The following is a 25,000-nucleotide window of genomic DNA, read 5'->3' as shown; positions in this document are numbered from 1 at the left end:
GAGCTTCACTACTTTATAAATGTTCTTCGGATTCTTCGGGGTTGAGTGGTTGACTCTCAGGTGCTGTTGAATTTGAGTCGGGGGGTTGACTCTCAGGTGCTGTTGAATTTGAGTTGGGGGGTTGACTCTCAGGTGCTGTTGAATTTGAGTTGGGGGGTTGACTCTCAGGTGCTGTTGAATTTGAGTTGGGGGGTTGACTCTCAGGTGCTGTTGAATTTGAGTTGGGGGGTTGACTCTCAAGTGCTGTTGAATTTGCGTGGAGTGGTTGCGTCTCATTTATAATCCTAGTGTTGTTGCCATCCCGACGTTGAGAGCAAATATTCCTGATGGATTCTCGCTTCTTAAAATACAGAAACAGACAGACAATTATGATGCCGATGAAGACAACACATAAAATCCCCCAAATAACTCCAGAGCTGCCATTTGTTTCGTCTTGAAAGAATGGATTCTGGTGGGGTTCACTCTCTGCCTTACTGACTGGGTTGTTCATCCGGCAGGAGAACGTTTTTACTCGTTTTATTTCCTCACTGTTCTTGATGGTAATATTCCGTTCCTCCTGCTTCCACTCTCCGTCTCCCTCCTTCCAGCTGTAGGTGACAGTTCCATCCCCCCTGGTGTCTCCTTCACAGCTCAGGGAGCATCGTTCCAGGGCAGGCGCACACGTCAGTGGTCTCACCACCACTTCAGGCTTGGGCACTTTCTTGAGTACTGTAACATCATAACCTTGGCTCTGGACCTTGTTGTTGATCTCCACCGAATACGACCCCGAGTCAGCTTCAGTTATGTTTTTTATTTCCAAACGTCCAGTGTTTTGGTTCAGGGTTGTGCGGTTTTCAAACCTGCCGTAGTATTCGAGGTCAGAATTCACCAATTCAACCACCAGATTGCCGTTATGTTTCCACAGGACGCTGGTTAAAGCCTCGGAGACGGGAAGACTCAAGTTGAGGGTTCCGCCTTCCGGGAAGAACAAATTTGTATTTTGGGCCGAAGCGGAGTTCAGCAACAGCACCGAGAGGAGACGAAAACACGTAAAAACCCGTTTCTCCATGTCCGCAGATCAGTACAGGAGCGACAGAATATTAACCGTCATGTTTGTACGACGGCTTTTCACGCGACTCTTCTTCGGAGGTCCACACCCCTACTTCTTCCTTAACGCGCGAACACACCGTACACCGGAAGTAGAAATTAGGTGCTAGGAAATTTTGTCGGTGTCCGTGTCAGTGCCAGATTTAAATTCGATTAATGCCGTTTAATGCCGTCAATGCCATTAATTTTGATCGTTTAACTGTGGCTGCTAACTAGCAGTTTCTCGAGGCAGTTAGCGGAAATCGAGACTAAGTCATGGGTAAAGCAGCCCCCCCGCCCCCTCCGCGCCAAGGACTGCGATTGGCTCTCAAGTTAGCAACGCGGCGGAGGTCGCTCATGCGCACCGCCATCGCCAATGTAACGTTCGCGTTCCGTACGGTTATCTGACGGTGTCGAAGGGATAGAATAACACAACGCCGCACGGAACCATCCAGAAAACCTAATATTAATGAGTGATACACTAAGCTTGGCAAGACGAACAGTGGCGGGATGGAACTGAGTACATTAACTCGTGTGCTTTTACTCAAACGCAGTTTTTCGGTACTAGCATTTCCATTTCATGCTACTCAATACATCTCCTCCACCACATTTAAGAGGGAAACGTTGTACTTTTTACTCCACTACAATCATCCGACTGCTGCAGTCGCTGCTTACTTCTCAGATGAAGATGTATATATAATATATATATAGGATAAGCTCATTGAACATGACCTACTGTCAGGATTCATGTTGCGGCCCATTGGAGGGGCCTGACGCCTGGGTTAGGAGCCACTGCACTGAAGTACCCAACTGTAATAGATAAAACTAGCTTCACCTTGTCAGTAAAATGCTGCTCACACATTGATACATCAGAAACACTAGTACATGTAATAATTCAGTTTATCAATCACAGGGGCCATATTTCTGCATAATGAGTACTTTTACTTTTGATACCCATAAAAACATTCTGCTGACAGAACATCTGTACTTATTTAGTATTTTTTTTTTTTAAGATTGTTGTATTTGTGCTTAAGTAAAGGATTTGTGTACCTCTTCCCCCACTGGAACCAGATGTTCCAGTCAACAGTGTATTACTTGAAAAGGGGAAACTCTACATACAATGTGCATATTCACTCTGAAGGACTCAATCCAGCAGTTGCTCTACTAGACTCAAACAGAACTTTGGTGCATACATACATAAATGCTGTCAAAAATAGAGTTTTATTTCCACATCAGTTGCTACCACTTGTGTTTGGTTAAGTTGTCGTCTCCATTTTCTTCCAGGAGCATTTTTATTTATTTCTTTTAAAAGGACAACCGACAACATTTCAAACTAGTGTTATTATTCAGCATAATTTAAATGAAAATTGTTTCTCGCCCCCACGAGGATCAACAATGATTGATGAGACTCTTTAGTGTTTTTGGAGTTTGACAAATAGAGTGGATATCTTTTAATGGCCAGCATGAAGAGGAGGAACGACTACAGCAGGTAAGAGGTACATGTTTGTCTTAAACTAAGTCGTGTGAGGCTCTAAATTGCTGAGCGTTAGTGACAACTCCCCTGCAGCTTGCGTTTACTTAAGCAGTTAGAAAATACTGAAATATTACTTGACCACTTATAAAATACCTCAAGTCAGGATATTGGGACATATCCTATCGCTTTCCTCTAAGCTTTTCACCAAATACTAGTTCCTCATTTTGCACAAACATGATAAATCATGGGCTAAAAAAAAGCACGTCACTATATTACACTCCGATTTTATCTTCTGGAATTAAAAATGAACAAAAGAATAAAACAGGTATAAATCTCTTTAATTTTACAAGCAACCTGAAAATGTTGGGACAATTATGGTAATAAAAACAAGCGACAGTTAATCTTCACGTTTAAAAATACAAAAAGATTACCAATATTAGAAAGTTGAGCAGTAATAACATTGTTTTAAAAGAATATGTTCTAGTTCTGACAGCGGAGCGGCAGTCTGGATTTCTGAGGCGTTGATGCAGCTTCATTTTCTGACCCTTTTGGCCTGCTGGGGATCTTTGTCTCCTTCTTACCACCCTTCTTCTGCTAGGAAAAAAAAAGGGAAATTACAAGAATGTAGACTCGATTATATTTTTTTGTCATTTGCAGGAGTAAATCTTAAAGCTTCATTTCACTTTCCCTGAATTCATATGAAAGAACAGACCATTAAAAATACCACATGTTCCTGTGAGAAAGGGAGGTGTTAAAATGTATCTATGTAAAACAACCAGACATTTTCAACAAAAAATAAAAAATAAAAGTATGTCTACGTTCTTGCTGCTCACCTTGAAGAAAGGAACACGTTTGCTCTCGTTGAAGACGAGGTTCTCGTCGATGAAGGACGGCTCTGTGGCCAAGCTTTCGTTACAAGTACTGAGCTCGTCTTCCAGAGAGTCCTACACACAAAGAAGAAGAACAAGGTTAAACGCTGTGAGGGGCTGTCAAAGTACAGACAAGTAGCTGACTGATGCAAGTGTGTGTGTCACTGCCTTCGTTTGGGGGGGGGGGGGGCTGTAAGCGTACATGGTCAACCTGGCTGTGTTTGTCTTCCTCCTCGGGCTCCTCCTCCTCCTCCATGGCTGCTCGCGGCTCCCCTTGCTGTCTCCTCAGGCTCTCCAGCAACTCGGTACGGCTCAGCGACTTCACCAGCTGCCTTGGATACACAAACTCCCGACGCTTAGGGGTGACACCTGAAGGCAACAGCAGAACTGGTTTGTGACTTCAGAACAAGAACTGATAGGTTTTCCCCTTGGAAGGGCTCAGTGCAGATTGGATGTCCAGGGAAAGAAAAGAAAAAAAGGAAAACCATTTTCTTACATTCACAACATCCACACGCACAAAAAAGCCGACACAGAACTGGAGTATTAAAATTTTAAGCCAATAATAAAAAGACGCAGGATTAAATAATTTACCGGTGGGAACGTCCTGCTGCAGCTCATCCTGCAGGAAGCCATAGACCAGCTGCTGGCTCGTCTCCACGTGATCCTGTAGCTCAGCACGCTGCTGCTCCAGGACAGTCCGGTCCAGGGAGGTCTGGCTTTGCACGGCCACCAGAGTCCGCATCGCCTCCTCCTGCTGGGAAGACAGCTCCCCCTTGGCTTTGTGGAGCTGTTCGGTGCAGCGCGTCTCGACGCTCTGGAGGAGAGATGGCGGATTAGACTGCGGTCAAGTTACATCTCCCAGGTGAAGTGTTTGATAGTGAAACTTCAGACGTCAGAATAATAAATAAGCCTGAAGACCCGCAGGTACAGTATTACTATTAAGTTCAGTGAGTTTTTAACAAGGAAGCCATGCGGAAGAGCTGAAAAGCAGAATTAGCTTCAGATTCCACAGTATCTGAAGGTTTTTTCCAAAAAGAGAAGTTCATCTTCAATATTCAACAATAAGCTAGTTGTGTTGTCTTTTTCCCCCTTTTTAATTGCATCTACTCGGAGCTCATGGTCTTTCAGGACTGATTAAACCGCTTCGTCGTCAGATATATTTCGGATGAATATGAACTGTGAAAACATATTCCGAACAATCACCACTTCAACTGAAAATCCCTACATATGGAACTTCCAGTGGAGCCGGAAACTACAAACTTCTGGGACATATTTAATAGAAAAGAGGAGTGTAAGAGTAGTTTGCGATGGTTCTTTGGATGTTTTCACGCTTTTTTTTTTTTTGCATTGACTGGATGTCCATGTGAATCTAATGTAACTGCTGTGAAGCCAAGCCGACTACGGTTGCCATCCTAGATTAGAAAGCGATGTAAAAACTTTGCGGAGCCACCGCTAAAGAATATAAACGGTCGATTTTCTGTAGAGTATTGCTTTAAGCAAACACTCAAAATCTAATGCAGATTCATCCTCATCCTCATCATCATCATCATCCTACGAAAATGGAGAGGTCAGAGTCTTTTTTTTTTTTACCTGATGCAGGGTCTGGGCTTCAGTGGAAACCTTCCTCATCAGGGAGAAGTGTTCCTGAGCTCGAGTCTCTGCATGTTCTCTGACTCTGGAGCTCCACTCGAGGTCACGTTCCACCAGACCTGCGGCCACAGATCAGCACCGTTAACACTGCTTTACGCTGAATGTACTGCAGATGTGAGTTTAGGCTCTGAATGATAACTGGAGAAATGAGGAGTCTGGTACCGGACACAGATCTGTGGAGGTGGGAGCAGCAGCCCGTCGTCTCGTCCAGCGTCTGCCGGCTCTCGTCGGCGTTCAGACGCAGTGAAGAGGCGAGGGAGGAGGAGGTGGAGGACAGGAGGTCTGCTTGGGTCGAGGCCTGACGCTCTACTGTACTGAAACCGCTGGACACAGGAGAAACAAATGGATATAGCACAATGGTTTTTGGAACAGGGGATGATGATGCTAAAGTTGACTTTGGCAGAATTGTGTGTGAGTGGTTCTTGAATAAAATCCAAAACCTTCCAGCAGGTGACCGTGTGTTAGTCCATCTGCCTTGGACTAACCTGCTGATGTTCTCCTGGAGGCTCTGTAGAGGTTTCTGCAGACCTTTGGAGGCCGAGCGCAGATCAGTGTAGTCCCTCTGGGTCTCCATGGTTAACAGGTTGAGCTGGTCCTGCAGGCACTGGATGGTCTGCTTCATACCCTGACAGGAGAAAGCACGGTAATGATGTTAGTTCGCTTTCAGTTAACAAAAATGTCCAACGATATAACTAGCCTTATAAATAGGGGTGTGACAATACTTACAAACCAAAAACGTGAAAATATTTATCCGAGAGCTGAAAAATTGATCAGTTGTGACTCGCAAAGGGTTCTAACTTTGGTTGAAACACATTAAACATCATCCATTCATGTTGAACCTTAAGATCTCCACTGCTGCCTGAAAATATCTTTTAGTATTCGAGCAATGTCTTGGTGTAGAAATCTAAACTCAGTTTGAAGAAGATCTTTAAATTAAAAATTAAAGTTTGGTCCCAACTGAGGTGTTTGCCGTTTATCTTTAGGATAGAATAAAAACTACTCAACTGATCAGTTTTTATTTTTAGAAAAAAAGATTGGTTGTAAAAGATGAGATTTAAAAAATAATAAAGATGCAACGAACAGTTGTTGCACAAATTTACACATTAAGGAGCTAATAAGGAATTTCTTACACTTCGTTTTTTCATATTAAAAAGCTGCACAATGATTGTAGCATTAGATACAACTGTCCATCTGTAGAGACTATGAACTGCAATTTTTGCTGTAGTTTGTTATCATCAGCAGCCCTTTCATTTGCCAAGTGCTCGGGGACAGGGTGGCAGCTAACGATCATTTTCACCTATGAATCCATCATTTTTGTTATTAACCACGTGGTCTAACAAAATGTCAGCGCCTCATCCCTGGATTTGGCTGGGAGTGAAATTCAGTGTCAAATCAAAATCTCTTGAATGTTCTTTGTACATTCAAACCCAGTTGGGACAGAAAATTAAAAATAATCGATCGGTCAATTGATCAGATCACCCCTCACCGTCTGGTGTCTCTCCTGAGCCCGTCTGATCTCGTCCTCCAGCTTGTCGTGTTCAGCCTGCAGGGCGCTCAGGCCCTGCACGGCGGCCTCACGCAGCCCCGCCAGCTCCTGAACCAGGCCGCTGAAAAACACACCCGTCTCCTTCATCGCCTCCACCTGAGAGGGGGACACGGTGAAAATGAGGAGGCGGTTTAGCACAGCTGCACGTTGGACACTGTCTCTTGTAATGAAAAGCTTAATATAACATGTTTTTCCTTTCAAGCTTTCAAGATGGAACTGGAAGAGAAGTTCTGCCAAATGAAGACATAATCAAATACTAATAAATAAATATGTTATTTGTATACCAAAATAAAAAACAGTTACACACTAACCTTGTCAGCCAGAGCTTGCTGCGTCTCCACTGAGGCTCTCAGAGTGTCACTGAGATCCTTGACAGCTGATAAACCCATCAGAGTCCGAACCACTAAGACCTCCTCCATGTCCTGCCGATGTTCTTCCTACATACAGATAAAAGCCTCAAGTCAAGGAAAGCAGTCAAATATGCCTTTTTGTGTCCCGTGACGACCCACGTCCTGTTTAAAAAAAAGGATCACACAACCTGTTCGGAGTAAAAGTCTGAAAAACGGTAATTTCAGGATGATTATGGCTGAATTAACAGACAGCAGCCTCAGACCGAATACACTAGCCTTCAATAACCACAGTCTTTTCTGTTAAGCTGTCATTGCGTAGGACGTCTGGTCCTCACCAGCAGCTGCAGCAGACTCTCCTTGTCCTGCAGACACAGCGCCTCCTGCTGCTGCACCCTCTCCTGACAGCGAGCCACGCCCTCGGCCACCAGCTGCCCAACTCCACCCACGAAGGACTCCACCGTGGTCAGAGCTCCTTTCGCCGCCGCCTTGTTCATCACCAGCAGACCGTCTGTACGGGGGAAATGGGCAGAGAGGCAGGAACGTACTTCCTAAGTGTTCTCGTTACTGTACATTTTACTGTTCTGGTGGAGGATCTCTGGCTCTATTACACCTGATCAGATCGCTGTCAAATTTCTTCAGCGCATTCCTGCTCCTCAGAGGCTGAACCCTTTAGAATTTAACGGCCCTGTGATTTTCTCCCCCCTCTAGCGCCACCCTCAGGACCGCTTTCCACGTTAACCTCAGCCACTGGTAAGAGTCTCAGAAAAGCTTAATCATCCGTGTGTTGTACTTTCATTTTGGGGCAGTAGGGAACACTGCAGCCCTCTGGTCTTACCGATGGCCTGCGAGTAGCTGCTCAGCATGTCGTGGTGTTTAGCTCCTTGCCGCTGAACGCAGCGCTGCATGGCGCCGAATGCTCCGTCCATACGCTGAGCAAAACTCTGCTGGATCTGCCTGTTGTGCTGCTCCACCTGTAATTTCAGTAAAGTTGCTTGTTTGTTAGTCCTGATAGAACATTTCAAGTCACGTGCAAATGTGCTGTAAAGTCAATAAGGGTGCACAGCTAAAACTATATTTGTGTAGTTTTGAAGTTCTTTTATTTATGTGAAACCTTGACAAATATAAACTAATGTTATCAGTGCCCAGACATTTCACCATCGTCAGCTGCTCACTAGTACCACTCTAGTTCTCTTGTCAGACACATTGATGTCCATGCAGATCCACAATTATACACACACCCCCCCATTGCAAACTCTGCCAGTCTCCCAATCAAGTGTTTAAGTGATTAGATTCAATTTCAAAGAGGAAATGATTAGTCAACAATAAGATCAATTAAACATTTAAGTTGTTAACTGAGAAAAATGCTCCACATTCATTATTCGCCGCTACTAAAAAAAGTGAGGATTCACTGCCCCCCCCCTTTGTTTTCTCCCCTGTTTTATGTCACTGTAAACTGAATATCTTTTGGTTTTGGCCCAAAACAAGACATCTGAAGACGTCGCCTTTGGCTCTTTAAACTTCAATTCCAACTTTTTATTTTGACACTTTTTTTAGGCTAAGAGCTCAATCAGGTAATCAAAAATAGTAACGGACAGATTCACCAACAGTGAAAAGAATCATCTGTCGCAGCCCATATTCACTGTAATGTCAGATTTCTTCAAACGTTCACACAACTGTGCAACGTAGCAGAGGCACAGTAGCCTTTGTTGTTATGGTGATTTGGGGCAGGCCAGGGCCACTAGGGAAATAAGTTATTTTAACTTTCAGTGTTTTGACTCCTGTGTAATGCTTCACTTGCATCAATTACGTATAACACTTTGTTTAACATGCTTTTTAAGCTATTTTATTTTTGAATCTGTGTCACTTCCTTTGTTTTCTGGTGAATATTTGGCGAAGGGTGTTATGTGTGGCTTGTTTAATGGCGGAATAAAAAAAAAATAAAAAATAAAAATCCCCAGTGCAACTCTGTTATGGTGTTACCAGCCAGAGACGACAATCGTTTAGTGTGGGATATTTGAGTGTCGAGACCTTTTTCTTCCTGTCCAGCTTGTCATGGAGACCCGACACGTCACTGGTGCTAGCATCCACTGTAACCAGTAGCTAAAAAAAAGGAGGAAACACAAAAAATGAGGACCCAAATGTTGAAATTCTCCCCAGTACAGTTCAGACACCGTTTAAAATTCTCACCAAAAAGAGAGAAAGAAAAAAAAGACTAAACTTTTTGTTTTTTGTGGGAAATGCAAGGGATCTCTCATATTCTGACTGATCGTACTGTTGCTAGTTGATCACACAGTTTTGTAAATGTTCTACTGTCGAAACAGCCGAAAATAAGAAAAGGAAACTTTGGTCAAACACAGCAGCTAAAGAGGAAGTTACAAACAGCAAATAATAAGAATTGTGGATATATTAAAAAGTATGGGAAGTACAGCGAACGAAAAAGAGGAACAAATGACAGGAAGCAAAATGAAAACCAATTAAAGAACAAGTCAGTACAGTTAACAAAATGTCAGCATGTACGCACTTAACATTGCAACATTTAAAAAAAAAAACACCACAGACTCCAATCATGTATATTAAAGCATCCTGTGTCCCGGTAAAGTCAGCATCAGCAAAGCGTCTGTACCTGTCCGGCGGAGTTGTAGAGGGTTTCCTGGACTGAGGTGAGCTCCGAGCAGATAAACTCCTCCTGACTCAGCTTCTCTTTGGTCTGCTGCAGGTCACGGCTCGTCTCCTCCAGCCTGAAATCAACAGAGAGCAGTTTTTCTACTTATTCCACGAGTCACTAAATTTTACTTTGGTTTTTCAACTTCAAGCCCAGGTGTCAACGACCGGCTCTCTTGTATAGCGATCCCTCACCTGTGCTGCTTCTCATCCAGGTCCATAGTGCACTGCTCCAGTCTGGTTTTACTGTCCACAAACAGCTCAGTCACCTGCGGAGGAGAACAAAGTGTGAGGACAGCTGGTACGAGTAGAAAGGATGGCGGCGGCTATGATGAACACGCGGTATATGACACGCCGCTTCCACAAACACAGACCTAGCAACACGTTGCAGCAGCTCAACCCGAGGTTGAACTTCAATTTGAGCCCGGCCTTCATTTGGATCTCAACTACACACCTGTCTACCGACATGAGCGACAGAGTGTTAGCTACAAGGAAAAAAAAAAAAAAAAAAAAAGGCACAGGCAGGATAAGTCTGGCTGCGCTGTTGGGTACCTACAGTAAGTTGGCAACTACTTTGATCGACGTTCAGAGCACGCGATGGCGTTTCTCACCATTTTCAGAATTTTTACAAACCGAACAATCGATTGACGGAGAAAATAATCATTAGTTGCGGTTGGATACAAAAATAGGTCAAAAGAGCTCCACCTCAACCAGCTACAACAGCTAAAACAAAAAATTAATGCTTCAGTGAAAATATAATGATATAATGGTATAAAAATCACAGGGGACACTTTTCTTCATAGAGTATTAAAAGTAAAAGTACATGTTTGTGATGATACAACATACTTTGACTTAACATTTGCAATGCAGGACTTTTGCTTGTAACTGTACTTTTTACAGTGTGGTATTCCATGAAATACCATATCCTGTAAAACCGATGTTTTCCGAGTGTTATAAACTGAAAATCTCACACGAGAAGCTGGAACCAGGGGGTGTTTGGCATTTTTGCCTGAACCGATCAACATATTTGCCATTTCATTTTTTTTCGATCGACTAATCCATTAATTGACAAATGGTTGAAGCTCTAGTGTAAATTTTAAGTCACCTCTCAATTCTACATTGTAAGTAACTTGAATGGCGCTAACTGTCAAGTCATACATATTGTAGCTCCAACATTATGTTCAAACTAAGCTGCACTTGAACTCACATGCAGCTACTGCAACAACCCAGATTTTCCAGGCAATAAAATGAACTGACTGATCTCGAAGGGGTTTGAGGGTAAAAGTGCGGCTCTACCTTCTTGAGCTCCTCCTCCATGGCAGTGATCCGGTCAGTGTACTCTGCTATCTGCTCCTCGTGAGTGGTGATCTGAACCATCATACCCCTGACACACACACACACACACACACACACACACACACACACAGTTCATCTCTGTCACTGCAGAAGACCCAACATACAACGAGCTGAATCAAGCATCTCTAAAAAAGGTGAGCGTACATCTTATTAAAAATGCTGTTCGAAATAATAAAAACACTTTTATTCCTTTTCTTTTGTGAGGTTCAAGAGACCAAAGCAAAAGTCAATATATTGTGGTGCTGACAGAAAAACAAATATATGTAAGATTATTCTAAATGCGCATCAACCAACTAACAGTGTTTAAGAGCAAAATCTGAAAGTGAATAAATAAATTAAAAAAAAAAAAATAATTCTCCTAACATTCTCCTATGTCTGTACGGTCAATTTTTCAAGTGGCCTACACAGATACATTTGACTCTGCTAAAACCATTATTTCTAGAATGACTGAATTAATTTGCCAGACTGAAACATACAGGCTCGAACTAATTCCTTAGACGTCAGCTCATGAGTGTAATACTGTTAAAACACCTCAGAACATTTGGTCAGTTAATCCTCAGCAAATAACCCACAACAATGTTGGTCATTGATTGAGTAATTAAATCAAAAAATGCTAGACATTCTCTAAGTGCAGCTTCTAAAATGTGAGGATTTCTCTTTTCCATTGGTGTAAATTGTCTGTGTTTTAGTCTTTGACTCTTGGTTCTGCTAAACCATTTAAAAAAAACCACATAAATTGGACTGATTGAGAAAATAAAATGTCATCTAGTCTATTACAGAGAAGCAAATCTTTTGCTTTTCTTTTTTCAAAGTTAAACTATAATATACTACCTACTAGCCTCAGTCAAGTCCAAGAGTTTTAACATTATTTTGGAAAACATCATTTTGGTGATGTATCAGGTGCTACATGGCTGAAAGGCAGATGCACAGTAAAGCAAATGAAACGTTTTTGGGGTTGTTCCCGTTCCTGTCACGTGACCTACTCGTAGTTCTCTGCAGACAGGTAAACGCCGTTCTTGTCTCGAGCGGCGGCCAGGTCGCGCTTCAGGCGTTCAATCTCCTCTGTGTATTCCTGAACAGACAGAATACAAGTCAACATTTTCCTCGGGGACTTTGAAATGTGCCGGTTGACTTCACCGTGTGAATTAAAAGACGTTTCCTGAGATAGCAGCGATATCTGGGCTCTCTCCGTTGAAGCCCGATATCGTATTACACCGATCCAAAAACCCATTTATCCCGGCGAGGAGTGAAAGTAAAGCTTGTCTCTGGTCAAGCTCATCTACCTTGATGAGCGTCCTCTTGGTGAGTTTCTGGTTGACCTCAGGTTTGTTCATGATGTTCTTGGCTCTGCTCGCGTACTCCAGCGTGCTCAGAGTCTCCTGCGAAAGAGAGAAAGCACGTGCTGAGTCGGAGGAGTAAAGTGCACTGGAGCTGTGAAACCCTCATAAACAAGTTATGTTAAAACAAACAATACGCATTTTATCCCTCAATGCAGCTTACGTATGTATTCACAGAGACAACAGAACGTACTTCCATGTTGCTGGATGAAGGCGACACGGTGGCGATGATGGAAGTTTTCGTTCGTCCGCCCAGCGAGTCCTGCAGGATCCTGGTCAGCTTCGACTCTCTGTGGGACGAGTACGCGTAATTAATCTGGACTACTGAGCGGGCCGGGCTGATGTATGGGCCGATAGCTCACTGCAGATGTACAGTACAGCACCTGTCACTGTGTACGTCAGCCAAAGAAACCGCGGAACGTTGCAGGACGGAAATTTAGTAAAAAGTTACAGTTTGTCCATTGGAGAGCGCTGTCAGGTTGTTTTTCGTACACTGTGAAATATTGGTTCTTGTTATGTATTTTAGTTATGTTGCTTTAAAAAAAACAGAAGAGAGAAAAAAAAAAAAAGTCCAGCGCCAAAGTTTGATTGTAGAACAGATCTATGACTCTCCTCTTGTTAAACACTTTAAAGAATAGAGGTACGGAGAATAAAAAGAAGCCAAAGAAACAAAAGTATAAAACCAACAGGTCGTGGTTTTACTGAGGGTTTCGGCCATAAGTTTGCCACTTCTCGTCATATCTACGCTTCGATCTTGACACGGAATTTCAAACTGAAATATAAATGTGTTCGTTGGTGAGTTTTACAGGTGCTCGTAGACCAACTTTGTTACCTCTAGCTGTTTCCGTCTGACAGAATTTGAATATCACTGCCTTGAGCTTTAGGAAATTGTAATGGACGTTTAGACGACTAATCAAGAAAATAACTGACCAGTTATTTTATAGTTCAGATTGAAGGCTGTGGTGTATTTTGGGGATTTTGTATTTGATTGTAAAAACAGATTAATTTTATCTCTCACCACAAGTTAACTGCTTACAAATCACTGTGTCTTTTGTCTGCAGACTACCTGTACGGGATGTGCGGCCTCTTCTCCACCAGAGCAGTGATCACTCTGCCCAGCGTCAGCAGAGACTGGTTGATGTTTCCCGCCTCGCGAGCTCGCTTGTCCACCGCGCCCGAACGCCCGATGTTCTCGCTGCCGGCGAGATCCACCTGGGGGAGGAGGGACATTTACGCCGTTTTACGGCAGTGAAATTTCTAGGCAGCGTCTTACAAACCGTTTCCAGACGGTGTTTTTCAGTCAGTCAGTCTTTAATTCTCTATTTGCAAACGGAAAATAAGGAGACCTTTCCCAGGAACTGACACAGGTTTGTTAACAGTGATCATTCTTGAAATATAAACCAAAAAAACCACTCTACTCTAGGGCTGCAACTAACAGGTATTTAATTAATGTTTAATATGTGGATTATTTTCTCGGCTGTTTAATTAACGGAATGCAAAAAAAAAAATTTGGTTGGCTAAATCATTGCATCTCAGCTAAGGAATCAATGCTAGACAAATATTACTTAAAGGTTTTCTTAAACGCATTAATTACTGCTGTTTTAAAGTCTTCCGACAGAAAACCCTCTCTATTCAAACTTGAAGGAGCGTTACCAGGTTGAGTTTGCCGATCTTCACCAGCTCCTCTCCATCCAGAGTGATCTCCTTCATGTGAATGGTGACCGAGAACACAGAGTGGGAGCGACTGCGCAGACACAAAGCAGGGAAACGGTGAACAGGACAGGAGTACGCGTGAAGGTAAAAATGGTGACTGGACCGGCCGACGTGGTAAACATCGACTCCGGCAGCCAGTTGGACCGGACACAGAAATCATCCGGGGACTGTTGCTTGGTAGACTACAGTTTTCTCTTGACGTGTACCTGGAGTAGGCGTTCATGAGCGTGGAGGCCGTCCTCCTCTTGGCTGATCCTCTCTCCAGGATCTGATAAACCTCATCTTTGTTGTGAACCGTCACCTCCTCCAGACCCTTCACCACCACACCACGCTGCAATAGTCACAGAAGAATACGAAAAATGATCAACAAAATGCATCAGCTGCAGCAACATCCCCATTGGAACTGAATAGCTCCAATGAATTTTTTTTAATTGATCTGTATGAGCTGTATTAAGCCCGATCAAGTTCTGATCCCACTGTGCTCCATTAAAAGGAGCTTAACATTTTGGGAAATACATTTTTATTGCTTTTGTTCCGAGATGGAAAGCAAAATAAACAAATTTAGAATGAGCATATAAATAGTACTAATCCAACAACGTTTTCCTTTAAAAAGGCCAAAGGGAAAAAGCAATAAAACACCATGGCAGCAAGAACTGCAGGACGCTTTCAAAAGGCATATCCTGGGATCGTAACGGTAGACAAGCCGGCCTGACGGTAACCTTGTTGCGCGGGTCGTCGAAAAGCTGCAGCCGCTCGTTGACGTCGTCGCTGGGGCTGAGCAGGTCGAACAGCTCCTCGTTGTAGATCTCCAGCAGGGAGACTTTGACGGAGAACTCGGTGCCGTTCTCGGAAAGCTTCTCAAAGATCTGGTGCAGCGTTCTGGGGATGATGCCGGCCAGGGGGTCCTAACAACACACAGGAAGTGTTATCGGCAATCAGTGTATTTAAATCATTCAGTATTTATTCCAGCACTAATGTATTCTTTACAATTTACAGAAATAGACTTGTATATAGACAATATCTGTTGTTGTTCATCGTTGCTTTTAAAAACCAACCACCACACACACGTATTTTTCACCTACTCGCATGTTAAATGTTTCTTTACTTATCTTTTTCATCCTAGTTGTGCCCGTTTTTAGCCGTTTGTCTATTTCTATTGATTCTGAAAATTGTTCTTGGAACGCCACTGCATCGAAAGCAACGTGCTCGGCCAAATAAAGTGGATCCTGATTCTCTGCTGTATACAGCACAGTCACTGTCTGAGTGTGATTGATCAAGCGACATCTGTCCTGACCCCTTTAAACAGACTGAACTCACCTCCTCCCAGGTGAACTGTTCATCTGGACTCCTCTCTCCCTCCATGGTGAACGTCTTTCCTGTTCCAGTCTGACCGTAGCTGGACAAGACAGCAGAGAAGCAACAATCTCTCCTAAAAAATCTTTTATTTCATTTAAAACACCAGCTTTTGCATCAATAAAACAAATAAACAAATAATTACATTAATTCACGTCACTGATGTATTGTTGTTGTAACTTCAGACGCTATTTTCCACCAACCTGCTTCAGATCAGAACAGAAACGAGGACTCATTGATGTTGTTTTATCCATTTACTGAACCATCAAAAACTTACGCAAAGACAGTGCAGTTGTATCCCATGATGACTTCGTCCAGAATGGGGCAAACGACGCTCCTGTACACGTCGATCTGCTTGGCAGCTGGACCAAACACCTGAGGTAAGAGTAATCGAATATAAATAAATAAAGATCACGGATGCAATTATTACATTAATTACACGGATAGGGAAGTTACAATAGGCATCCTTCGCTATTTTCTGATATTTTATAGACAAACAGTTATTCAATTAAACGAGAAAATATTCATTAGTCGCGGCCCTAAACCAGACAGGGATTCCTGACAGCAGCGATGATCTGTCCTATTAAATAAACCCCCCCCCAATGTCTGAAGAACAGCTTGTTGGCAGTTTGTCAAACGTGAAAACCTCTCAACAGCTGCGTAAAGGCAAAAAGCAGCGTGTCGCACGTCTGCGTCCACTCACCATGTCAAACGTGTAGGTCTTTCGCGACGCCTTGTCGTTAATCCCTCCCGTCTTCACAGTCACCTCCCTCCTGCTCAGGTCGCAGTCGATGACCCCATAGGACGACTTGCGCTCCACGGTGTTGAAAGGTCTGAAAGCGCAACGCAGAAGACACACGTTTGGCTTTTCCGCATAGCGTCACACACACACAGGTCAAGGAATTCAGAATTAAAAAAAAAAAAATAGAATAAAATGTCTGGAGGTGACATCTTCAAATGCCTTGTTTTGTCTGACCAACAGCCCAAAACCTAACAGAGATTCAGTTTTATGTTCACAGGAGACAGAAAAAGTAGCAAATCTTCATACACGAGAAACTGAACCCAGAGATTGTTTCGGAAATTATTCTTGAAAAAAAATGACTGGACAGAGGAGTCTGAGGAAAAAAAAAAACAACCTTCTCCACAGTGGTTAAGTGTTGTTTTCTAAAGGGGGTCGTGGTTTTTGTCTCTCACAGGTGCTCAGCTCTGTGACGCCAGTGCAATCGCAGCACATGACAGACACAAAATGGGACAAACGCTGCTTCAGTAACACACGTTTCTACTGCAGCTTCACTGTTATTAATTCCCAAAAAATAGGGGATTAGATGCATCTTCTCATGCGATTTCAGGCAAACGGTCTGCAGGCCGTGTTGGTTAGACGCCGGGTTTCCGACGGGTTCACACGGACTGCAATTTAATACAGGCTTCACAGTCATAGATGCCAAAGCATGAAAAATGTCACCGATAACCAGTAGGGATGGTAAGACACGAGTTTATGTATATTTATATTACAGTTTTTGTAGCAGTTGTCCCATATTAATTAAACTATAACCGTGGCCTAGAGCTGGATGGAAAGAAAGAAATGGATGGATGGAAAAAAAAAGAAAAAAAAAACTAATTAAGATCCACATATAGATTTTTTTTACATAAAGTCAGAGGTCTGGAACAATAGTACCGGTCATTTTCCTGCCAGCCAAACTAATATTACTGCTTACAGCCAGCCCGGAAAACATATTTAAAGACCTTTGTAAACAAAATTTAAGACTTTTGTTTTAAAAATAGCTTTTTTTCCCTGCATACAGTTGTGTAGAACCGTCATATGCCACTTTGAGAAGAGCCAATTATCCAACTTTAAGTCAGTTCCCTGGAGGAAATAAGCAAAAGATGGGCTTTGGAAATGCATGTTATCTGCCATGTCGCAGCACAATTCAAACAGACTTAGACAACGTCTGTCGGCATGAGAGACAAGTTAGTGTTGACAAGACCTCAACCGCGGACAACAGCAAAAGAAAAACATCTGTCCGTTACCTGCATCTGACCACGACCTGGATGTTTCTGCCCTTTTCGTCCCGCTTGACTCCGCTCAGGTTGTGTGAAGCCATGGTCGCAGGAGAGACGTTCTCCTCCGCAGATTTAATCTGTCGAAACACCGTCAAGTCGCACGTAAACACGACGGGAACCCCGGAGACCACGTTAACCAACGGGACGCGAAACGTTCCGGTTCGCGGCTGCTGACGACCAACGCCGACAGTGGTTATTTAGCATTTAAAGACGTGAGAGAAAGAAATGTTCCCCCCCGTTGTCGTGAGCTGACGACAAAATTAGCTTCTTAGCTTTGGCTAGCCGAAGTGGAACTGGCGTTAATCCAAAACAACTCACCGGACGACGGCGCGGGCTTATCCTCCCCTCCTGTAACGACCTACCCGCTTATTGTTTTCGCCACTAAAACGACGTATGAAGTGAAACGTTTGTCGTTTGTCGTTCGTCGTCTGCCGCCTCCGTGGCGCCCCCGAAGACGACCGACTTTTCAAACGGTACTTTTAAATTTTGCTCGACCAATGGCGGGCGGGCAACGACCAAACAAACGACGGCATTGGTCAGGACGCACACGCGACGGCGTTGGCGCGGTGCATCACGGGAGGCTCAGAGTGGTATAAATGGCCACGTTTCTGCGGCAGGTGGAGACATTGCTCCGGTAAAATGGCCGAGACGCGGTTGAACGTTTGTCTCGGCGCAGTTTTCTGCGGCGAAGGCGGCGTTCAGGTAACAGCGACACGCGTTCACCGTGAAATACCTTCAAGCGTGAAACGGCACGGGGAAGTATTCGGATCTTTTACTTGTACTCGTCTAGAAATACTCCGTTACAAGTAAAAGTCTCGTAACATCCATACATGTACCTGGTATCCGGACTCTGAATGCAGAGCAGCGACCTATTTACGAGGTCCACCGCTGCCTACTGGGATCCATCATCCTTTTTCTCTTCTTAAATTTATTTTTTAACTTAATTATTATTACCTCAGGTACTTTAACATAAGTAAAAGTACACAGCAAAGTAGTTGAAATTAGGTAAAGGTGTTCATTAATGTAGAAATACTCAGCTCTTACTTACTTAAGTAAAAGTAATAATACCTCAGTGCAGAGCTACTCTGTTACAAGTGCAAATCCTGCATTCAAAACATTATTTAAGTAAAAGTACGTGGCACAAAAATGTATTTAAAGTACCAAAAGTAAAAGTACTTATTTTGCAGAACGGTCCACTTCAGAATAATGTATATGATATTATCCGATTATAATTATTGATGAATCAATGTGTAAGGAGCATTAATGCTGCAGCTGGTAAAGGTGGACTAATGTTGAATATTTCATATGCTGCTTAATCTGTAATAAATACATCGCAGTTGACCGGTCGATGGTCTTTTTCTATTATTGATCTGAATCTGCACAGTAACGAGTAACTAAAACTGTCAAACACACGTACTGCAGTAATAAAAAAAAAAAAAAATTACAGTATTTCCCTCTGAAATGTAGTGGAGTTGAAGTATAAAGTAGCTGAAAATGGAAATGCTCAAGTAAAGCGCAAGTACTTAGTTACTTTCCGCCACTGTGTGCGGATTTATTAAAAAATAGTCAAAATCAGTTAAAAATGTGACATTATTGCATTTCAGTGCTGTGAAGGTGATTGGTTTAATTTCCCTGCATCTAATCAGTAGTTTATCTATTTATATAATTTATTAATCATATAAATAGATAATTATTATTATAATTAATAATTTACTTATAAATTCATAGGGAATCTCCTCTCTAGGAATTCTGTTTTAGTCATAAGTGCAAATATTGCCAGGAAGTAACGTTTATTTTGAGATGCCACTGGGACTGAAATAAGAGCAGAGCCTCATGGGAGCTGTAGTTGTTCCATGCTGGTACTTTCTGACAAGGCACCATGTATAAAGCGTTTACAAGTCATTGTAAATCAATGGATTTATTAATAATTAAAAACGTATTTACTGATGCTTTATGGCTAAGTTAGAAGCCATTAATAGGAACAACTCTTGGGTTGCCAGGTTGTGGAAGATTCCTCCTCCAGCACTCTGTCTCAACTCGTGAGGGAGACCTCTGCAATGGACGGTTCAACCACTTGTCCTCCGCAGGACGTCTGGTCCGAACTCCAGTCGTAAGCTGTTTATTAACATTTACAACTGCGGCCTGATGGACTACAGAACCCGTTATCAACGATTCATTCACATTTATTAGATTATGATCTAGATCTGCCCCCCTCCACGTGACCGCACCCGGGCTTTTATTTCTTTGTGTTTTGTTTGTTGCTCGTGCAATGCTGCTCGTGTGTACGGTTGTATCCGTGTACTCTACGCTTTTATTAACTTACTTATTTATGTCTGTCTATGTATTTATTTGATCATCCCTGTGTTTTTGTTTGACTTTAATCATCAGTCAAATGATGCCGTGATTGAATCTGTCTGTAAAGCGCTCTGGACAACGTTTGTTGTTTTTAAATGTGCCCTATGAATAAATCGACTCGACCTCTAATTGCGGGCGATGGACTCGCTTTAACTGACGGCTGTTTAGAGACTGAGAAACTCGCCACCCTTTCTTAACGTCACACTGTCATGTGTAACTGCAGACCTGGCGACTACGTACAGATGAATGGTTTACCAGCGCCTGCATCTGCGTTATCACCGATTAGAGCCATGTTATCACCAAAGCGTTAGGTCAGACGGGGCACAGTGATGCAAGTCTGTGAGAGTCTGTGGTCAGACTACAGAACTGGAGCTGGAAAACCGCTCTCACCGTCCACATTTCACATTTACTTTTTCCCCTATGGACCCCAGAGGGGGGCAATTCAAATACATAAACACATTTGTGATTACAAAGAAAATAGCCCGAATACTCATTTAAATAAAACCTGATTTTCTGATATTCATCATTTTACAAGCCCAGAGACACACAAAGGGCCTGAAACTTGTACAGACGACTGAACGCACAGGAAAAGAAAATTCAGTGATACCATCTCTCTCTCTCCAAAACACACACACACACACAAAAAAAATCAATCAGTCACAAAACATCACATTGAATAATAAATATCAACAAAATATTAAAATATCTCACACGTTCATACACTTTGTCTGTTTCAGGTTTATGAGGTGACCAGTGGCGAGCAGCAATCCATCTGCTGAGGACCGTCCGCCCACTCAGCCCCCTGAAGAGGACGGGGGGGTTGCCCTTTTTGCTCCGGCAACCCTGTTAACACACACACACACACACACACATTTATGCATGTATGGATTCAAATACGCACAAAGACAAAAGAAAAAAAAACGATTACCGTACCTGACTGTGTATTCTCGTAGCTCCATCCACACGAGTTAAAATATCTTGACCTTGATGCTTAAGCATGAACAACGGCGTCAGATCACTAAGTTTGAGTTTAGTTTCCTAAATGAGTTAACTAGTTAACTAATTCACCAAGTCCACCGAGACCCTCGTCAAACTCACGTCAAGAGACCGTGAGTAAATACGAGTTCTTAAAGGAAAGATGTGCGAATCTACTGTCGCACTAAGTGTGTTTCCACCAAACAGCTTTAATGCACATTTTTTCAGTTTTCAGCATTAAAAAAAACCTGAGTGGAAACACCAGAAATTTGAAGAAAAAAAGTTAAAATATTTCTTGGTTGAGGTGGAAACGTTGGTCTGTTGATAAAAGTGAAATGCAACAAAGTGCAGTGAAAGTGTGACTTAGTGAGGAGCCACGAGGAGACTGGAACCTTCTTCATATTAACGCTTGAAACCAGCGGGAACGTCGGATCTCCATCACGTTCTCCACACGTTTCTCCATCGTCTGAGCTCTGCAGCTCCTTTAACGGCCTCGTCTCGCCGCGTCCTTCTTCCTCTGCGGTGGTTTAATGGAAGCGTCCGGAGACTCAGCTCCACCTGCTGTTTATCTTGATGCACCGAACTTCTAATATCTACACAACGGCGGTGGATGGAAACTTTGCTGGTTCTCTGGTAACGCGGTTAAAATTTTCACTCAGTTTGGTTGGAAACTCGCCTGCTGACATTTATCTTGAAGTAAATCGACATTGCGGTGCTGTTCCCTTTTTTCTGAAAATCGAACAATTTCAGCCTTCAACCAGAAGCCAGTCTAGTGCCTCGCTGAAACAACTAGGCCAACCGTGTGCTATTATTCAAATTAACTTTATTTGTCTAGTTCTAAAACTACTACAAGCCAGCGCACTAAACCCACCACAGCTACTAATAACCCTTTACTGAGCTGAAGGAGATCACCACGCATGGTGGGTGCAGACACGAAGGTTGTAACAAACAGTTGTTTATTTCCACATCCAGCAGCTACAGAGCAACATGACCCTTCATCTGGATCTGGTGTCTGAGTCACCTGGTGAGTCTAGGTCCAGTACTCCCTCTTCTTTTAGCTCTGGTTTTGGTCTCCACCAGCTCCCGAGGGAAACATCTGTCTCTTTAGCTGCTAAATGCTCCGCTGTGTTCACCAGCTGGTCTCCGACCGGGTCTGTCTGCTGTTTGCTGCTGAGCAGGTAGTGAACGGTGGCTTTTTACTGCTGTTCCTGTGAAAAAAACATCTGGCCGCTGCGGCCGAAAACGACGCTGCGAGAGTGAACCGGAGCAGTACACGGATAAACAACGAGCTGAGACTCAGTGTTAAGCTCCTCTGTAGGTTCATCACTACCAGTTTTATCCTCTCACATTATCATTTGATATAAAGCTATTGATTACAGCTGCTTTAACACCTGTGATGATGATTTAAATGATTTTTTTTCTCGGAGCATTTTATTTCTCTTGCCATTTGCTTTTGGATCCACTTCCAGCTGTGTGGTTTTGGGGATGGCAGTGTGGGTCTGTTGCCACCAGCGGGTCAAACCTTTCACTTCACCGGACTGGAGGTTAAGGCGCCAGACTTTCTCCACCTCAGCGAAACTTCTTCCTGAAAGTGTTCGCACGTGTCGTCGTCGTCTTCAGCGGCGGCGCCGTCGGCGTCACTGCCAGCACCATCACCATCATGTTCGTGTCCAGAGCAGCAGCTGCCCTGCTCCGGGGTGAGGCAGGGCTCTCTGGCTGACCCGAACACCTCCACTTCCAGTCAAAGAAACATCTCTCTGTCACAATCTGCTGTCCAGCAAATAATCCACTTCATTACCATAACAATTTTAACTGCGAGGGTGGAAGCAAAGTGAGGTGGGAACAATCACATTGTTTCTCCCACCTACACTCTCTCTCTCTCTCTCGCTCTCTCTCTCTCTCTGCCCCCCCTCTCTTTTTGTCATTGACAGCCCACTCAGGCCCCGGGTGATGATGACCCTTTCCGGGGGGGGGGGCCTGAAACCCAGAGGAGCGGGGAACTTTGTGGTTGGACAGACAAACGTTGGGCTGCGTTCACCTCGGGAAGCCTCTCAGATCCCTCTCTCCATCTTACCCTCCTCTTTCTCTTTCTCCGTCCGTCTCTCCGGAGAACGAGGACGAGGCCCGGTGGACGTCGTCTTGGTGGGTCCCCTGACGGAGGAGAAGGAGGATTTCTCTTCGCAGCAGGTTTTAAGGTGATTTTGATACTTGTCACATAAGAGTGTAAATCCACTTTACTTGTGTATGAGCCGGGATGTCGTAGAGGGTGAACCTATAAGACTAACTTCACATTTAGTTTTACACGTAAAAACACTTCGACTTTTGCTGATAAATAGCTTTATGGCATTAATTAATAGAACAAATTATATTGGGTCACATCAAAAGATGGAAAATAGCGGCATACATGTGAAAAAAACACGTATTTATGTATTTTAGTAGTTAAATTCTGTTCCTATTGGTGGTTCTCTGTCTCCTGAAGATCAACTTTTCATGCGTTAATCCTTGTTTTTCTCATACTGCTGCAATACCTGGACATTGTTTAAATCGGAGTCAAATATGATCAGTGTTCACAACGTCAGGCGTTTTTGTTTCACAAAGTTCTGCGACATAAATACTAAACCAGTTTTTTCAAGAGGCAGATAATGCAAGAAGGTCGTGCTAATCGAGGTTATCGGTGCGGGTTTTCTTCCCTGGTCGTCAGCTTTCAGTTTCAGGCTTTATACAATCTGGTGTTGATACGGTTCTGTGTAGCTGTAGCGTGTTTTCTGCCTGAAATGTACAGGCGGTTTGATTAGTTCCACGTGTCCCTCTGTGATCCGTGCTGAAGCTTGATACTAACTCTAAGATTCGTAAACCGTGAAGATGCCAGGAGTCGGGTAAAAAGGCCCAAAAACCGCCGTTGGTTCTGCGCTTTTCATCATTCTGCAAGAGCGGCTGTGACATTTCATGGCAAATTGTAGACATTCGATTTACTGTGGAGCTGAACCCATTGATCGATTCATCGATTAGTCGATCCACAGAAAATTAGGCAATTATACTGATATCTGCTTGATCATTTCCGTGATTTCATTTTATTGTATTTTATTTTCTTAAGCAGAACTGCAGAACATTTTCTGGTTCCAGCTTCTTAAATGTGAGGATTCGCTGATTTTCTTTGTCTTATATAACAGTAAACTAAATATCTTTGGGTTTGGGGCTGTTTGTGCGACAGAACAGGAAATTTTAAGACGTCACTTCAGGCTCTGGGAAATTGTGATGCACATTTTTGCTTTTTTTCTGGCATAATAAAGGACAGAAAGTTTAACTGATTAGTCTAAAAAATAATCGGCAGATTAATCTGTAATGAAAATAATTGTTCGTTGCAGCTCGACTTTGAGAGTTTAGATGAGAGGTTTTATTTTGGACATTTCGCATGAATGTGTATAAATTGTTAAACATTTATTGCATTTGCAGTGAAATCACCTGACTGAAGTTTAAAAGCAACTTTGCTAAGAAATGTGTTTAACAATTGTCCAACGTGGAAACCGAGGGGCAAAAATGTTTAAAAACAAATTGACAGTAACACCTGGATGTGAGTCTGCAGTATTTTTGTAGTTGAAGCCTAATTTGTTGTTTCTGCTGTCATAGTTATATTTTGCATTTCTACGCCTATTTCAGTGACCTAACACATAATTCTGTAGCATGAAATGTTACATGTGGAGTTTTCTGTCATCTATCAGTTAACACAACAGAAGAGTGAAGTGCAGCTACACTCCTCAATAGATCATTCTCTCTTTTTGTTTCTTTTTCTGCTTTCAAAGCTGGACTTTGAATAATGCTAAAGGGTTCGGAAACACTGTGACCTCAATTTGGATGACGTCCGAACACGTCAGCTCCAAATTAGCTGCACCTCAGCACAACGAGGCTTATTCCATCTGTGGGTCTTTGGCTTCGTGAGCATTATGAAAGTGATTTAGAAACCTGATCCTTCAGAAAGCTAATTATCCTCATTTGATATCCGCCGACAAGCTCTGAGAGCAAACGGAGATAATGTTGGGGCCATTCACTGCAGCTCCACGGTCATTGATGTGCCTGTCTATTATCCGACACTCAGCAGTCAATACATTTCCCATGAATATGCAGTCGCTTCTGTTGATGGCTCGGACGGAGCGTCCACCGCCCCGACCTCCCAAACCCCGACTCATCCGCAGGCCCATCAAGAATTTTAATCCAAAATGAGAAATCTGAGAAACACC

General features: G+C 43.1%; 4 protein-coding genes across 5 annotated transcripts in view; 1 reads left to right on the top strand and 3 right to left on the bottom strand.

Moving 5' to 3' along the window:
• LOC120796168 (SLAM family member 9-like) overlaps window positions 1–1,070 on the bottom strand; it is a 2,319-nt gene extending 1,249 nt beyond the window's left edge. Inside the window, exon 1 of the mRNA XM_040138621.1 lies at window positions 1–1,070. This exon is cut by the window's left edge and continues 1,249 nt beyond it. Within this exon, the coding sequence (XP_039994555.1) occupies window positions 14–1,048 (1,035 nt within the window). The 5' untranslated portion in view covers window positions 1,049–1,070 and the 3' untranslated portion in view covers window positions 1–13.
• LOC120796169 (SLAM family member 9-like) overlaps window positions 1–1,124 on the bottom strand; it is a 20,988-nt gene extending 19,864 nt beyond the window's left edge. The window contains exon 1 of the mRNA XM_040138624.1: window positions 1,037–1,124. Within this exon, the coding sequence (XP_039994558.1) occupies window positions 1,037–1,048 (12 nt within the window). The 5' untranslated portion in view covers window positions 1,049–1,124. The remainder of the gene's footprint in view (window positions 1–1,036) is intronic.
• A 1,480-nt stretch (window positions 1,125–2,604) lies between these two features.
• kif11 (kinesin family member 11) lies at window positions 2,605–17,856 on the bottom strand. Of its 2 annotated transcripts, none has more exons than XM_040139848.1 (27): window positions 17,754–17,856; window positions 17,403–17,512; window positions 16,078–16,207; window positions 15,652–15,749; window positions 15,339–15,417; window positions 14,741–14,926; window positions 14,228–14,352; window positions 13,962–14,052; window positions 13,375–13,520; window positions 12,502–12,598; window positions 12,255–12,350; window positions 11,955–12,043; window positions 10,912–10,999; window positions 9,811–9,884; window positions 9,578–9,692; window positions 8,983–9,054; window positions 7,790–7,925; window positions 7,290–7,462; window positions 6,916–7,041; window positions 6,545–6,700; window positions 5,544–5,683; window positions 5,221–5,381; window positions 4,999–5,117; window positions 4,000–4,222; window positions 3,611–3,777; window positions 3,373–3,483; window positions 2,605–3,133 (listed from the first exon to the last, which is right to left on the bottom strand). In XM_040139848.1, exons 2-27 carry the CDS (start codon window positions 17,474–17,476, stop codon window positions 3,020–3,022), a joined length of 3,186 nt encoding a protein of 1,061 aa, XP_039995782.1. In that variant the 5' UTR covers window positions 17,477–17,512; window positions 17,754–17,856; the 3' UTR covers window positions 2,605–3,019. The 2 variants fall into 2 exon arrangements, with proteins under 2 accessions (XP_039995782.1, XP_039995784.1); XM_040139850.1 differs by having other exon boundaries at window positions 2,609–3,130.
• A 4,833-nt stretch (window positions 17,857–22,689) lies between these two features.
• Window positions 22,690–25,000, top strand: part of egr2a (early growth response 2a) — an 8,286-nt gene continuing 5,975 nt past the window's right edge. The window contains exon 1 of the transcript XR_005708388.1: window positions 22,690–22,960. The gene's annotated coding sequence lies outside the window, so the exon portion shown is untranslated. The remainder of the gene's footprint in view (window positions 22,961–25,000) is intronic.

This window comes from Xiphias gladius, chromosome 11, assembly GCF_016859285.1.
Source record: "Xiphias gladius isolate SHS-SW01 ecotype Sanya breed wild chromosome 11, ASM1685928v1, whole genome shotgun sequence".
NCBI classification, from domain to species: domain Eukaryota; kingdom Metazoa; phylum Chordata; class Actinopteri; order Istiophoriformes; family Xiphiidae; genus Xiphias; species Xiphias gladius.
This window is presented reverse-complemented; position numbering and strand designations above follow the sequence as displayed.

Coding starts and splice junctions, on each gene's coding strand:
- kif11 (XM_040139848.1), bottom strand. CDS start 17,476: ATGGCTTCACACAACCTGAGCGGAGTCAAGCGGGACGAAAAGGGCAGA. Junction 15,418..15,651: donor TACAACTGCACTGTCTTTGC/GTAAGTTTTTGA, acceptor TGTCTTGTCCAG/CTACGGTCAGACTGGAACAG. Junction 5,684..6,544: donor CTCAGGAGAGACACCAGACG/GTGAGGGGTGAT, acceptor TTCTCCTGTCAG/GGTATGAAGCAGACCATCCA.